This window comes from Chanodichthys erythropterus, chromosome 23, assembly GCF_024489055.1.
Source record: "Chanodichthys erythropterus isolate Z2021 chromosome 23, ASM2448905v1, whole genome shotgun sequence".
NCBI classification, from domain to species: Eukaryota; Metazoa; Chordata; class Actinopteri; order Cypriniformes; family Xenocyprididae; genus Chanodichthys; species Chanodichthys erythropterus.
The window spans coordinates 28667317-28681265 of NC_090243.1; the positions used below are offsets into that span (position 1 = coordinate 28667317).

At 40.8% G+C, this 13949-nt stretch overlaps 1 protein-coding gene across 6 annotated transcripts in view; it reads left to right on the forward strand.

Annotated features, from left to right (window-relative positions):
- Positions 1-13949, forward strand: part of pard3aa (par-3 family cell polarity regulator alpha, a) — a 560621-nt gene that overhangs the window by 521189 nt on the left and 25483 nt on the right. For all 6 annotated transcript variants that reach the window (XM_067377333.1, XM_067377327.1, XM_067377329.1 and 3 more), the window contains one exon: positions 10005-10128. In XM_067377333.1, the coding sequence (XP_067233434.1) occupies positions 10005-10128 (124 nt within the window). The remainder of the gene's footprint in view (positions 1-10004; positions 10129-13949) is intronic.

Consider the following 13949-nt stretch of genomic DNA (forward strand, 5'->3'; position numbering starts at 1 on the left):
AGCTTGGTGTCCTATGATGCCTTTTTTCTTTAAATTATTAATAAGAACAAGGCATTTGGGAAAGGTGGAAAAACGAATGGCAAAGATGAGGAAAAGCAATGGAAAAAATGTGAATAATTTACTGGCACATGCTGGTATACGTGGCCATTGACATTTCAAAAGCTTCAGTTGCTGCAATTTGACGTCAGTGTGAGTGTGTGTTTGCATTAGCTCTGATTTCTCCTCCTGTTTTTTTTTGTTTGTTTTTTTTATAACAAACCCCAATGCATGAACTTGTTCTGTATTTTAATCTGTTCTACATATTCTGAATAAGCCATGAAACGTAAACCACCAGGAATCATGGTTCAGGAATGACTGACAATAGATTGGCCATATAATCCCTTTTACAGATTCAATCACACAGCTAACTCGTACAACAGATGTCAAGTAATACGCCGCTGCACGGTGTCTGTGCGGGCCCAGGGTTGCCCACCTCTGAAACCCGATCTCCACCTCCCCGCAATGGGTTGGTGCCCTGGCGTCTGTTAGCTCATCTGGAGAGGGGCTTTTGAGAGTGAGGTCAACGGTGTGTGTAATAAGCTAGCACTAGCGGATGGCTAGTGCCCATTCACATGCTGATTTTCTAGTCGATCCATTTGCATTAAGTGCAACCTAATTGCCAACTGCGGCCTGATTATGGTGCGAGTCGGCCGGGATGAAATATGACCTCCCATCTGCACCCGCCACTGCTCAACTGATGTCAGATGGGCATAAATCTAAAGCGAAAAGGTCGTTCAAGTTTTCGACACCAATGAAATACTACCACTTTAAATGGGTGATATGTGCTTGTATTTATGGAAAAAAGGATATAAATTAGCTCATGCACTCTTTGATCATGTAGGCTGTATTTTCCACATCTCTCCTTTTTTTTTCTTTTTTTCATTGTGCCTTATTTCACCTGCGGTGTGGTCCAAATTAGTTTCCTAAGAAGAAAAGCTTGGTCCACTAACTTTGTTTGCTTGGAAGTGTCTTCAGATGTGACTCCTCATTTAGTGGCCCATGGAATTTTGATGTGCCAGTGAGGAACAGCTGGAGTCTGCAGTAGTTTAAGTGACCATGTCGCCTTTTCGAGACTCTGGAGTCTTGCTGGTGTTGTCATCGCTTGCAGTTGTGAGAGGAAGTTGAGCAGCTGTAAGGGGTATTGGGATGGTTCTCAAAATGATGAAGTCCATTTTGGTTTTTCTCTCTTTTCTTGTAACATTTTAATTTGAGGAGGTGCAGATACTGCTGCCCACCTTTTTATTACCCCAACATGGTGGCTTCCAAAGACTAATGCATTACATCCTCCTTCTAAGGTGCTTATTTTGTTCCTGTTAGAAACGCTATGAATCGGCTCCTATCCACTCTATTCAGATCCACTTGGCTCCTTGGAGTCTAAATGGACTGGCCACAACATGCTGACAGAATTTATCGATAAAGTCTGTCTCCATCAAGATTTACAGTTCTTATTCACTTGTTACAAAGAAGGACTAAAACCACCAAGATCCTTTTGAATAATAATGATAATATAATAATAATATCCAACCTAAGTGCAACCTGAAGATGGAATATAAGTAGTAGTTAGTAGTAGTATCAGAATAATTAAAAGCAACACCACAACATATTATTGTGCCATTCCTCATATTGAAATCTAGTTATCAGCCATCTAATTGCAATAACGACTACCATTTTAATTCATTGTGAGATGTGTCCTTCAAAAGCCAAACGAAATATGCAGTCGTTAGCTGTGTCTGTATTATTAGTCGTGTCACACCCCACCTGACGCAGTGAGATTAATGAACTGAAGTGGCATATTGAGACCTCAGTGAAGGCAGACGGAAGGGTTGTGGGGTCTTGTATCAGGTCCTGAATACATTGAACAGCCTAGGCAAGCTCTCTGCTCTCTCTCAGATTCGAAGTACCGACCAATCGATGGTACCGGATTAACAGCCTTAACTTCAAAGTTCATCTTTCTCTTTATGGAGTCTGCAGCTGTCAGTCAAACCTCTGCTCTAATGCTCACTTCCCAGAACTAAATAATAAGATGCAAACTTCCTTTGAGTTTTACCTTCAAGTCATGTTTTAACTTTTTTTTTTTTTTTTTTATTATTATTATTATTTGGGTTTCTCACTAACATGTTTTAAAAGACCTTAAAAAAAAATCACAGCAGTCAAATATTTCTGAAGACAGTTAAACTGAATTAGATTCAGACAATTTGAAAATCTAATTATGCATTTGTTATAAAAATGCTTTCTTTGTATTGCACATGGGGCATAATGTTTATGGTCCGGAGTCATTGTGGATTAATAAAGGAGCTTGTTTTTGGTTTTACTGACCATAAATGTGTAAGATTGTTGAGCCCCACAGGAGAATGATGGATTGAATTTAATAATTGATAAAGGTCTGGTGTTGCTGTGGACAAATACCTCTGTTTACCGGAAACATCTCCAGATTAAAGTGGCGTTATCCAATGTTTTGGCCGACTGTCAAGTTTTAGAGTGTTCCTCATGAGACAGCAAAGAGAACTGGGTAATACTTATGTTACATGTTTTGTTGGTTCATTGTTGGCAAGACCTGGTGGGTGTGGCCAACAGCCATTACAGGAAGTGATCGCATTGTAATTGACCTGGGCGCAATCTGCCATCTACCCCAATGAGAGAGCCTTTGTAATCATCACTATCAATTACTGACATCTGTTCTGGTCTGGAGACCGAGGCTTTACAGCCGTAGTTGGACTGCCAGTTTAGGCGGATGGAATGCATTGTGATGCTAGTAGCTGGTGTCTGCATTTTCCTATTGTATGGTAATGTATTATGCTATTTTTTTATTTGTCACTCTTTTTGATGTTTCTCCTTCTGGCCTTTTCTATTACATTTGTGTGACATCCTATTTTTGTTTCAGATGTTGAGCCTGTAAATTTTCAAGTGAGTATTGTGGTTCAGCTATTTAAAGGGAACCTATAATGCCCCCTTTACAAGATGTAATACAAGTCTCTGGTGTCCCCAGAATGTGTCTGTGAAGTTTCAGCTTAAAATACCTCACAGATCATTTATTATAGCTTGTCAAATTTGCCCCTATTTGGGTGTGAGCAAAAACACACCATTTTTGTGTGACCCTTTAAATGCAAATGAGCTGCTGCACCCAGCAGCTTTTACAAAAGGGGGCGGGCTTTAACAGCTCACGCTTCGGTTGCTCAACAACAACAAAACTGGAGAATCTCACACAGCCAAAATGAGGATTGTCAGTAATGGTGTTCAGCCTTACATTGTTCAAACTGGAGTCGGACACTGATGGAGAGACTCAGGAAGAAGTTACAACTTTTAGAATGAAACTGGACGTTTCTGAATAGTTGGTGGATAAATGTATGCTGTGGAGTTGATTCAACTCATCGACTAGCATGTGTCATCATGTTAATCTTTTGTGCAAATGCAGCATTGAATTAACCCTCATTTGTGAAGCAGTCTGGCGTAAAATGACGGCATGGTAACATCACTCTACTACAACAACATCTTCCTCTTCTCTAAAGCAGCCCAACATGGCCTCACCCCCTTTGTTGCATGTTCTCAGGGGCAGGGTTTCTGTAAATTTTAGGGTTAGTGATGTCACTAACCAGGAAGAAGTGCATTGTTTTCCCTACTAGCAGCTTTTTGTAGTCCTTAAATAAAGAATTCTTTAAAGGAAAATATCTCCCTTTGCATTGAACTTTGAGCGTTAGACTTTGTTTATGCTCAAACAGAAACATTACACACTAACTAAAATTAAAAAAGTGAAATCATAATCATCCACCACTTTAAAAGTTAGGTTGTTTTGACTTTTTTTTTTTTCTTCTTTGTTGTGCTGGTCTCAACTAATTACATGTAACCAAAAGCATCAAGTGCAACCTGAGAAATGTTTTTATATGTTTGTTTGTTTAGCTCCTAACCCCAAGTATGAAATTTGAATGTAACTCATCTCGCACTGTTTGACATCAGATCATGTGGAATGTTGAGGAGTGGAGTGCTATTACTTTAGCGATTTTCTTGCCTGGTTTTCATGATTGCAGACTTGCAGTGCAGGTGGGATCAAATCTAGAATATCATAGAGTCATGCACAAGAAAATGTAAAATTCTGGTTAATAAATAAATAAGTAGAATGTTTAATACCAATATATTATTTCAGACGCAGGTTTATTGTTTCTATGCAAAATAAGTGTTAAGACACAAGACCCATTAACGTTTTACTCCCAGCAGGGGCCATTGTCTGCTTTCCCTGAGTGAATTGTGTTTGAATGTTAGCCAGACTAAAGAACTTTCTCACAATGAGAAACAGGTGCAAGATTTAGTCTCCCCCTAAAACTGAAAAAAAGGCTAAGAGATAAAGCTTGAGAGAGAATTAAAACTCTGAGAGCATGTCGGCGAGAACAGAAAAACCAAATGTCAGGATAGTTTTGGACATCCTCGGTTTATGTGAGGAACGTTGGGGCGAGAGTGTGTCTGTGTGCATTTTAAAAATGAAAGATTTCTTCTCTGCCTCATTGTGCTTTATCATCTCCTCTTCATTCCTCACAGAAGCCCTCCACATCTCCCCAGGGAAGGTGTGTGTGCAGGTGCTCACATACAGGAAGTAAACGGGGCTCCACCTCTGACTTCCCAACGGGGGTCCAGGCGCATTCATCAGGACCCCCGCCGTGCACTTAAGGGCCCTTACACCATACATGCACGCATCCCCAGCCTCTCTAATCGGGCCAACCTGCTTCTTTGTCATGCTGTTTGTCTCTGAAAGGAGCACTGGAGGCTACCGAGAGAGACAGGAACAGGGAGACAGGAACAAAAGCACGCCTCTCATCCACAGCAGGGCTGCTTATTAGGGAGCGAGAGCCCTCTGGGAGCAGGGCACTTGGCAGAGGACATAGGGTTGTCAGGGGCACAGCCGTACATCAGTCAGGGGGAACGTGAGTGAAGTCAGAGACCCCTAAGCCTGCAGAATTATCGCCCTCTTTGTCAAATCTGCACCTGTCACTCATTCAATACAAGAACATGAACCGGTCAATCTTTGATTCACTGCCAGGCCTCATAGCGCAATGAAATGAAAGATAGCAGCAGATATAAAGGATAAGTGATCAAGAGGAAAAGGAAGAGCTGGGGGGAAGATAAAAGAGATAAATGAGACAAAGGAGAGCAGGCAATGATGAAGAAAAGGAAAACTCAAAAGAATGATGACAAGAAAGATTGAATTAACGCAAAGAGAATAAAACAACTTCAAACTCAGTGGACCAAAGAAATCTTCAGACTCTATACATGACTGTTGTTGAGTCCGATTGAGCTCTGTTGTGTTTTATTGTAGATTGTCTGACGTTCATTGATTTCCTGTAAAGATCAGTGATAAAAAGTTAACTTTTGTTTTATCCCTGAAAATGACCAGCAGTAATTCTGATTTAATCTGTCCATGCCATCTGTACAGATCTATGAAGGGAGCCGACAGATATGACAGTCTTTGAAGGGAATTGAGTCCACAGGGGTATAGAATTAATATGACTTAAGCTTTGAGTTGATGCAATATGACTGAGGGCACAAGCAAACCCTTCTTTTCATCTCCCATATCTCCTATGAAGATTTGGAGGACATGGAAAGAAACCAGATAGTCTGACAGAATATCAGTCTGGCAATAAGTCTGATAAAAGGAATTGGAATTATATGTCTGGTATCAGAATTACCAGTATCTCTCTCTCTTTCTTTCTTTGTGTGTGTGTGTGTGTGTGTGTGTGTTGTTGAAAATATGAAAAGTTGAAGGGGACATAGGAGACAGGACCAGAGATCCTTGATAGGAAAACCATTGGTCAGTCTTATTAAACATGGTAACTGGTTTGTTGATAGTTTAAGGTGGTTTAGCTTCACCAAGACACTTGACTAGGTCCAAACTAGATCTACTAACTGGTAGTCCATTTGATTAACCATAAAAAAACAGTTATGTCAATAAATGTCCAGCTTGTTGACCAAGCAAAACCAGCTGGTAGTCCATCTGCCCATCTAGACTAGCTCGGACCACCTAATTACCAGTTAAAAACATGTACAAAACAGGTCAAAACTATGTCCTGGTGGTCAGAATCTTAGATGGATTTTCTAGTAGATAAGCACAGCATGACCAAGCCCAAAGACAAGACACACACATTCACAGACAAACAAACAAGCATTCATACGTCAGTGTCCCAGCTGCTTCTTGGCAGAGTTTATAAGCGAAAGATTTACAACATCAGACTTAATATTGGATACATTCATCTCTTCCATTCTCATAGCATTCCACATTCCACTTGCAGACCAAATCGCTCTGCCAATCTACAAGCACTGTATCCATAAAGCACATGGTAATAACTTGGACCGCTTCACTTCATGTCTCCCAGTGGGGTTCTGCCTCTTTGGTTTATTTTTTTCCCTCCTTTCGTTATGGTTTTAACTAGGCATTATCTCAGTATTGTCACATTGAGTTTTCTCTGAGTAAGAACAGGTGAGTAGCCCTGTTTAGTCAGACGCATCTGATGTCAGTGCTACCCATGCATCACACTCGATTCAGAGAGTTTAATCTGCAACAATAACCTTATGTCTTCAGAGAAATTGCTTTCTGGAGCCGTAAAGTAAACAGGCAAAAGGTGTTATTCAGCATATTGAGAGAGACTCGTGAGCGGGGAATGGTGTTCGCAGAAATAGATGGAATACAACGAACAAGAAAAGCAGGGGGAAGGGCCGAGCAAAAGGGGTGCGGACAATCGCAAACTGACCTTTCAGTCAGAGAACACACAGACAGATATTGAATGAGTCTCATTGTACTGGGAGAATGAAACTGCTGGCTTGTTAAATGGTGTGGCATATGGATATTTTATCTTTCTCTGCCTTTAATTGCTTTACTGTCAGACTGTTTTCCCCTTGAATCTCTCTTTAGGGAGGAGAGACGAAAATAAACATGAAGACGTCTCCAGCCCGGAGAGGCTTGACTGTACGCCATCTCTCAAACAACACAGGCCCGTCCTTTAAGCTGGCTTCAGGTTGCATACCGCCTGACCTTTAATCTGATGCATAAACAAGAGGCTGGGGAAAGCAATCCCTCATCATCCTCCCCTCATACTCTGCCGCCTCTTACCCACCTCCATTGTTTGGCTTATGGGTGCATTTGTTCTAATTGTCACTGCTTTATTGACGCAAATTGCTGCCGGTCTTTGTGAGGTCTTGTTTAGCTGGGCCGCCTGGTTGACGTTGATGCATGCCCGGAGGTATTTATAACCCACACGACACCTGATGTCAAGCGCGTGCTGAGACTAATCATGTACGGTGATGTTGCAGTGTTCATGGACTCCACCGAACAGATAGAAAGATTTGTCTTCTTTTATAAAGGAGGATTGAATAGGGAGAGTAAATGAGATGGGTGTCCACCAGTACTTAACGCACATGGGCACTCTTTTACAATTCCAATGGCTAATTCCTCAGTGCCACTGTTGGGAGGAATTCATACAAGATCGTCCAAAGAGACCCATTGTAGTTGAACCACCACTTATATGGTCAGTTCAAGTGAACGTTCTCCAGTTGATGCCTTTTGAAGCCCATTTCATGAGTAGAACATCTTGGTCCTGGTTCAGCTTACGGTTCCAGTTCCTCTATAACAATTCAATGTTTGTCAATCTTGCCATTTCCTGGTGTCCCTATGATTAATAATGGTCTTAACCACATCTGTGGCTGTTCGCTTTTCATTTTCTAAATTGATCTCTTCAAAACAATGGAAGGTCGGTGGACGTTGGATGAAGGTTGGTCATTTGGTTTGTTTACTAGGTTGATCACAAGCCTCAGCTGGTTACCAGACTCAGTGACTCAGCTTATGGTCACTTTAACCTTTACGGGGTCTCTGTAATTGATCTCTGCTGTTTGTTTTGGAGTTATAGGATTCAGAGGAAGGCAGGGAGATTAAGTTAATGGCACCTTCCTTGTCCATTTCCTAATGAATGAAGGGGGCAATACATACAACATAGACCTTAATAGGAGTGATGGTTTAGTGTCATGACTGTTTTTAATCCAATCATATGGCCAACTACATATGATACACTGATGACACTGCAGATAGTTTGCAATAGAATTAGGTTTCCTTATGGAAAAAAATAGTGTCATGAATAAGACAAGAGCATGTTCATTTGCAGATCCATTCTGTTGTCCTTTCTAGCAAAGCTTTGTTTGCCAGTTCCCTCTATACTGCTCAAAGCTTGTTAGCGGTCCTCTTGCCGCGAGCATAGACACCAGGCGCATTGCCACCCGATGCTAATGTGTAATCACACGTTTACAGGAGCTAATGGCCAAATTAATTTCCCCTCACAGATGTGCGGTAATGGCCGAGTGATTCGTTTATTTTTCTCAGGCTTTGACTGCTTTGTGAGGAAGATGCAGCTGAAAGTGATCATCAAAAGTCTGCAAACTTTGGAGTTACCTCCAACTTTATCTTTAGCTTTATTCATCCTTCAGCAGCTTGACGTTTCTTTGAGAACAGGCTTTTTCAAGTTTCTACTTTTGTTAAAATGTCAGTAAATGTCAGTGGATGAAGATGATACACTTTGCACATTTTATAAATTATCAAATGGCATATTTAAAATTCAGCTTTATGTTTGGCCCAAAACTCTCATTGATAGTATCTCACTTTTAAAAATGGATTTAAAAATGCTTTCTTGTGGCTGTTTTAGAGGATTATTATACTTGGTAATGGCGAGTACACTATTTTAAATGGGCACATATAGGATTTGGTCCTTGAAAAGATTACCTGCCTATGTTTGCAAAACCAAATGCACACGGCATACGGCTCAATGATTCGCTTAATTTAAAACACTTCCATTTTCACCGCCTTGCAAATGCATTTGATGGCCTTCTAGCTATTCCTCCATCACATATGAATATAGGAATGGGGCGTTAAATGAAGTAAAGCTAATACAATTGATTCTAATGGCTGCATGGATCAACAGGACAAGGATGTTCAGTCATCACCACTCATACGATTCTCATTCGGCTCCATTTGGTTTTTATGGAAGGCCATTTAGCTGCAGTTTTAATGAAGGTTGATTGGCAATGTGTCGGAGTGGCCATTTCAGTTAGTGGGCTGTTCCTGCTTGTGATCTACAATTATGAGCACATTTAGGCCAGACATCTCATCTTAAGTAAGCTATCAGCTTAAGTAAAGGCTTAGCCACCTGTATCGGCACCTCACAGAGATGACATCTTGGTAATTCATCCGTATGTCAAATTGCTGATCTGTATGCTGTACTTTTATTCTTGGTGCTCCATATTTTTGCAAGCCTAATGTTTTACCTCTTTGTGTTCTCTCTGATTTTTTTGAGGATCTCCTTCCTTAGTTCTCCTTTGCTCCTCCTTTGTATAAATGAGCTGCATTTTCAGACAGGATGTTGTATCATAATGACGGGTTTGCACCAGCAGCCCGTGTGGTTGAGTAGATAAAAAGCGGGGCTTGATTAGGGGGACAAGGCATATTGATTCCCATTGACGGTCACTTTCCCCAGCTCTTAATGAAAGGAATGCAAATGAATCTCTGAGTTCTCGAAGGGGGGCGCGGGGCTGAGATGTGGGCATTTGACTCCCTGTCGTAAGAGGGACATGTATCATTGGCCATGGTTCACTAGGGAGTCCTTCACGGAAACGTTTGGTCCGTTTCATGTTCTCAAGATGCCGGCAAGCACAAGCCAAATGTGGAAAAAGTAATGGGCTGTGTCCGTACGTGTAATTTAGCAAAATGGATAGGGGCACATGGGCTCAAATGGTGCTTATGCTATTGATTTAGGAAACAAGCTGTATTCTTATAAGGAAACAAGCTGTATTCTTATAAGGAAACATGCTGTACTGTACCGTCTTGTATGTTTTATTCAAGCTGTTATCATCTGTAGTGTACCATCTGGTCATTGTTGGTCTGTACCACTGGTGATGTCATAGATTAGGATATATGATCTTTTTTTCCCCTCTCTCCTCTATAGCAACAGACTGGCACCTAGCAACCATGACCGGATACATCGGTTACGGCAAGAGTTCCAGCAGGCCAAGCAGGAGGAGGAACCTGACGACCGCCGCCGTTCCTACAGCTTTCAACAGCAACAATGGGTGAGTACAAAAGCCTGGTGTTTGGTGTTCAGAGCAGAGGGCAACGTGTATTATAATGAGATATTGTAAGGGATTGCATGAATTGTGTTTGTGTTTGAGGTAGTTTGATTATTAAAATAAAATGCATGTGTTGTCAGCTTATTTCAAAAATGCATCTCACAGTTTATTTGCCCCCAACCTTTCCTGTATTTGTTAGGTCTGCAGAGAGGTGAATGTGTTTTAACATTGTCCTTGAAAGTCAGTGCTTCATTGTATTGTCCGAGGTTAGAGGCTAGCCATTATTTTATCTTTATCAGCAAGTTAAAATAATATACACTGCTCAAGAGGCTGGGAATGGAGTTGCTAGGGGTCAAAGGTCAAATAGCTGTGTATCTTTACTCTGTAATGGCCTGAGCCAGACATGGCGGTCTGTCTTGTGACTTCCTGTTAAAGGCACGGAGGGGATTTTAAAAGATGACAGACTAATTACCTCAAGGAATGGAACCATTTCCTAAATTAGAGGTCAGCTCTCTGACCCTGTCCTCTCCGACACATATTTGGCCTCCATTTTCCTCCCAGGTCTTGAATAGCTCTACAGAGATTAGAATGTGTTAAACTCAATTAATGCATTAATGTTCAGTGTCACTCAGATCAGAGCAGAGAGCAGAAACAAAAGATAAATAAATAAATAAATAAAATTCAGCATCTCAGACACTTACCTTAACGATTAATGATGGATGCATAATGAAAAAGCAATTGCTTATACTGTAGGTGAAGTGTCTAATTTATTTGGCACTAGTGGCAGCAAATGGAAGAGCAGAAAATCTAGAATTTTACATTTTCTGAAAAGAGAGTGGTCCTTGTCTTTGCAAATTTCACTGACACACTATTGGGGTTTTATGGGTTGTTGCCAAGGTGTTGCTATGTAGTTGCTAGGACATTCTGGATGGTTGCTGGAATGTTGCTAGGTGATTACTTTTTGTTCTGGGTGGTTGCTAGGGTGTTCTGGGTGCACTTGATGCTTAATAGATTTTTGCTATTGTTTTCTTGGTGGTTTATAGGGTATTATGGGTGTTTGCTAGGTTGCTCTGGATGATATTGAGGGAGTGATGAGGGTTTGCTAGGTGGTTGCTATGGTGGGTGATTTCTAGGTTGTGCTGAGAGTTTGCTAGTTTTACATGGTTATTAGGTGGTTGTTTACTGGCCCAAATCAAAAGTGCCCACCTCCAAGGCTCTATTATACTGGTCTATAGAAATGGGTTGGATCTCTATTTAGGTGTAAGTGTATGGGTTTTTCTCACTGTTAATTAATAAATGTACTTAATGACAGTTCATTTTAGCCTAGTTATGACTGTAGTGTTTCACTTCAGGAATATATATGTTCTCCTAAGAAAAGGCTCTTATACTAGGACTCAGAGACATGCACTAGGTTTTCTTTGACAGTCTTTAGCTAGTCTGTTTGCAGTATGGATGAATCAAATTCTCTCTTGGTACTTAATGGTGTCACATTGTCTGGGCTTCTAGTACAGGAAGTAAAAGCCCTGTTGTTTGCACAGTGCCGAACTAGAGAAGTCAAGCTGGAAGGCACCTAATTGCTTGTGATCGTTTACATTGTTTAAAGACTAGAGACATTTTCCAGTAATAGAATACGCTCCCTCCCTCGAGTGTCTCAAGTCTACTGTATTAACGGTCGACGGGTCGGCCTCTCAGTTTGAAGAGGACTGGTTTCAAATAACAAAACTTGTTAGGCAGGACCCAGGGAATGCCTTTGAGTCTTTCAGAGTGTTATAAGAAGGGCGAATTGCCTGAAGTCTGCGGTTTAGATGGTTGAGCATGGCTTTTTTCTACTGTTGAATTGTCGACACCGTTACTATACCCAGGTTGTGTCAAGGGGATGTTGAAATACAGGCTCTTGCTGGTGGTATTTTTTTGTATGGGAAAAGTCTCTGCATCTTTGAAAAGGTGGGGAAAATCTTGGCGAAACTGCTCTGACTGAGGTTTTCGTTACTGCATGTCATGCTGGTCTACGGTACGCTATGCTATTGACACAAACAATAAACAGTAATTACAACACTAATAGCTCGTGTCAAACAAAAGCTGAGAGGTGTGTGTTAAGAATGTAACCAAGTATTTAAGTTTAAATACAAAGGTGAGTCCCCTTCTGCTAAAAACACTTCTGCTAAAACAGTGTAATGTTAAGTTTTCACATCACAAGGAATCTGGTGGTCCAGGTGTTTCATCCCTGGATTGCATTAGAATCAAACACACTCCATCAAAGCGAATACAAACAGGTTTGACGTTGATTTAGGGTCTGAGAGGGCCCATGAGCACTGTGGTCCTGTTGACTTGTAGAAATATACAGCCGTCAGTTGTAGCAGCAGGTTGAGAGAATGATGGTTAAGCAGTGTAAGAGAGCGCAAGGGGAGGCGTTTGTAGCCATAACAGTCTTGTTGATCTTAGTGCCATAACCTTGATATAATGACGTTATAAAACTGTCAAAACAAAGTCACATGTTCCTCTGAGAGAAATACTTTTGGGTGCACTGATGTAACAGTGAAAACTTCTTCAACATCAGATGAGTAATGAGATGTTTTTTTATAAAAGGACCATAGTGTTTTGGACATGGTACCTGTATTACCATGGCTTTTTCCCCTCTTTGGGATCCCATGGGATTTTCAACGTGGGCTCTGGTATTTTAAATATATATTTACTTTCTTGCTTACTTACTGTTTGTATATTAGATAATATATAACACATGTACAATGATAGCTTTTTTTAAAAAAAAATAACATCTTCCATGGTAATACTGTGTTTGTTTGTTTGATTTCTTTTAAAAGTACCACGGTAATACCATGGTATTCTGGATAATTTGAATATGATCATCAAGTATCATGGGATATATAATTTTAAAACACAATTTTCACAGTCTCCCCACAGTATTTTCAGTATGATTGATTATCTTCATTTGAAAAGCACTTAACTAATTAACATTTACTTGTGACCACCTAGTTACAAAGTCTCCTGGTTGCTATTTATAGCTTTGATTATAAATACCATGCATTACACCATTCAGAAATATCCCTCAAGTGCAACAGAAAATCAAAGTGGCATGAAACAATGATTGATTGGCTTTTAAATATGTAGCTATGTGGCAAAACTCCCAACTTTACATCAAACGCCTCTCATTTCTTTATGAAGAAAAATGGGTATGTACACCCCAGATAATCCTTCAAACCCAGCGTGAGTTCTGACAGCACACGACGCACATTAGGACAGTGATTAAGGTGTTTTCTCTGTGTTCACAATCCCCCGAGGACCGAACGAAACCAGTCATCAGGTTTTTATGTTCGGCAACGAGCTTCCATCCCAGTCGCTGATAATCGCCCCGTGGCCAGAACCTGTCACAGACCTCCACCGGTAAATAGACAATTAGACGTGTCTTGTTATGCCTCCCTTGTATATCACGCCCAGCGTTTTTCACTGTGACTTTGAAAGGGACTTTCCCAGATGTTTGTCATAAAGAACATGTTCTTTCCAGAGGCTGTCTCAGCCAATAAAAATCAATCTTTTGTTAAGACGATCGGAGGCCACACAAGGGACGGAAGTTTTATGCCGGTGCCTGGATCACACACACGCACAAATGCTTTCATTAGGCCCGTATTTACGCGCTTTTCTCCTCTTTTACAAGGTCCTCAGTGCTGGCAAGCATTCAGGCAGCCTTCATGACTCGAAAGAATGCCATTGATTTCAGGATTCAGAGGAACCAGCATGTTTTCTTTGATTATAAACCACACAGGAAACTTGGCATGATTTTCATGGTGTGGATTCAGAAAACTCCTGTC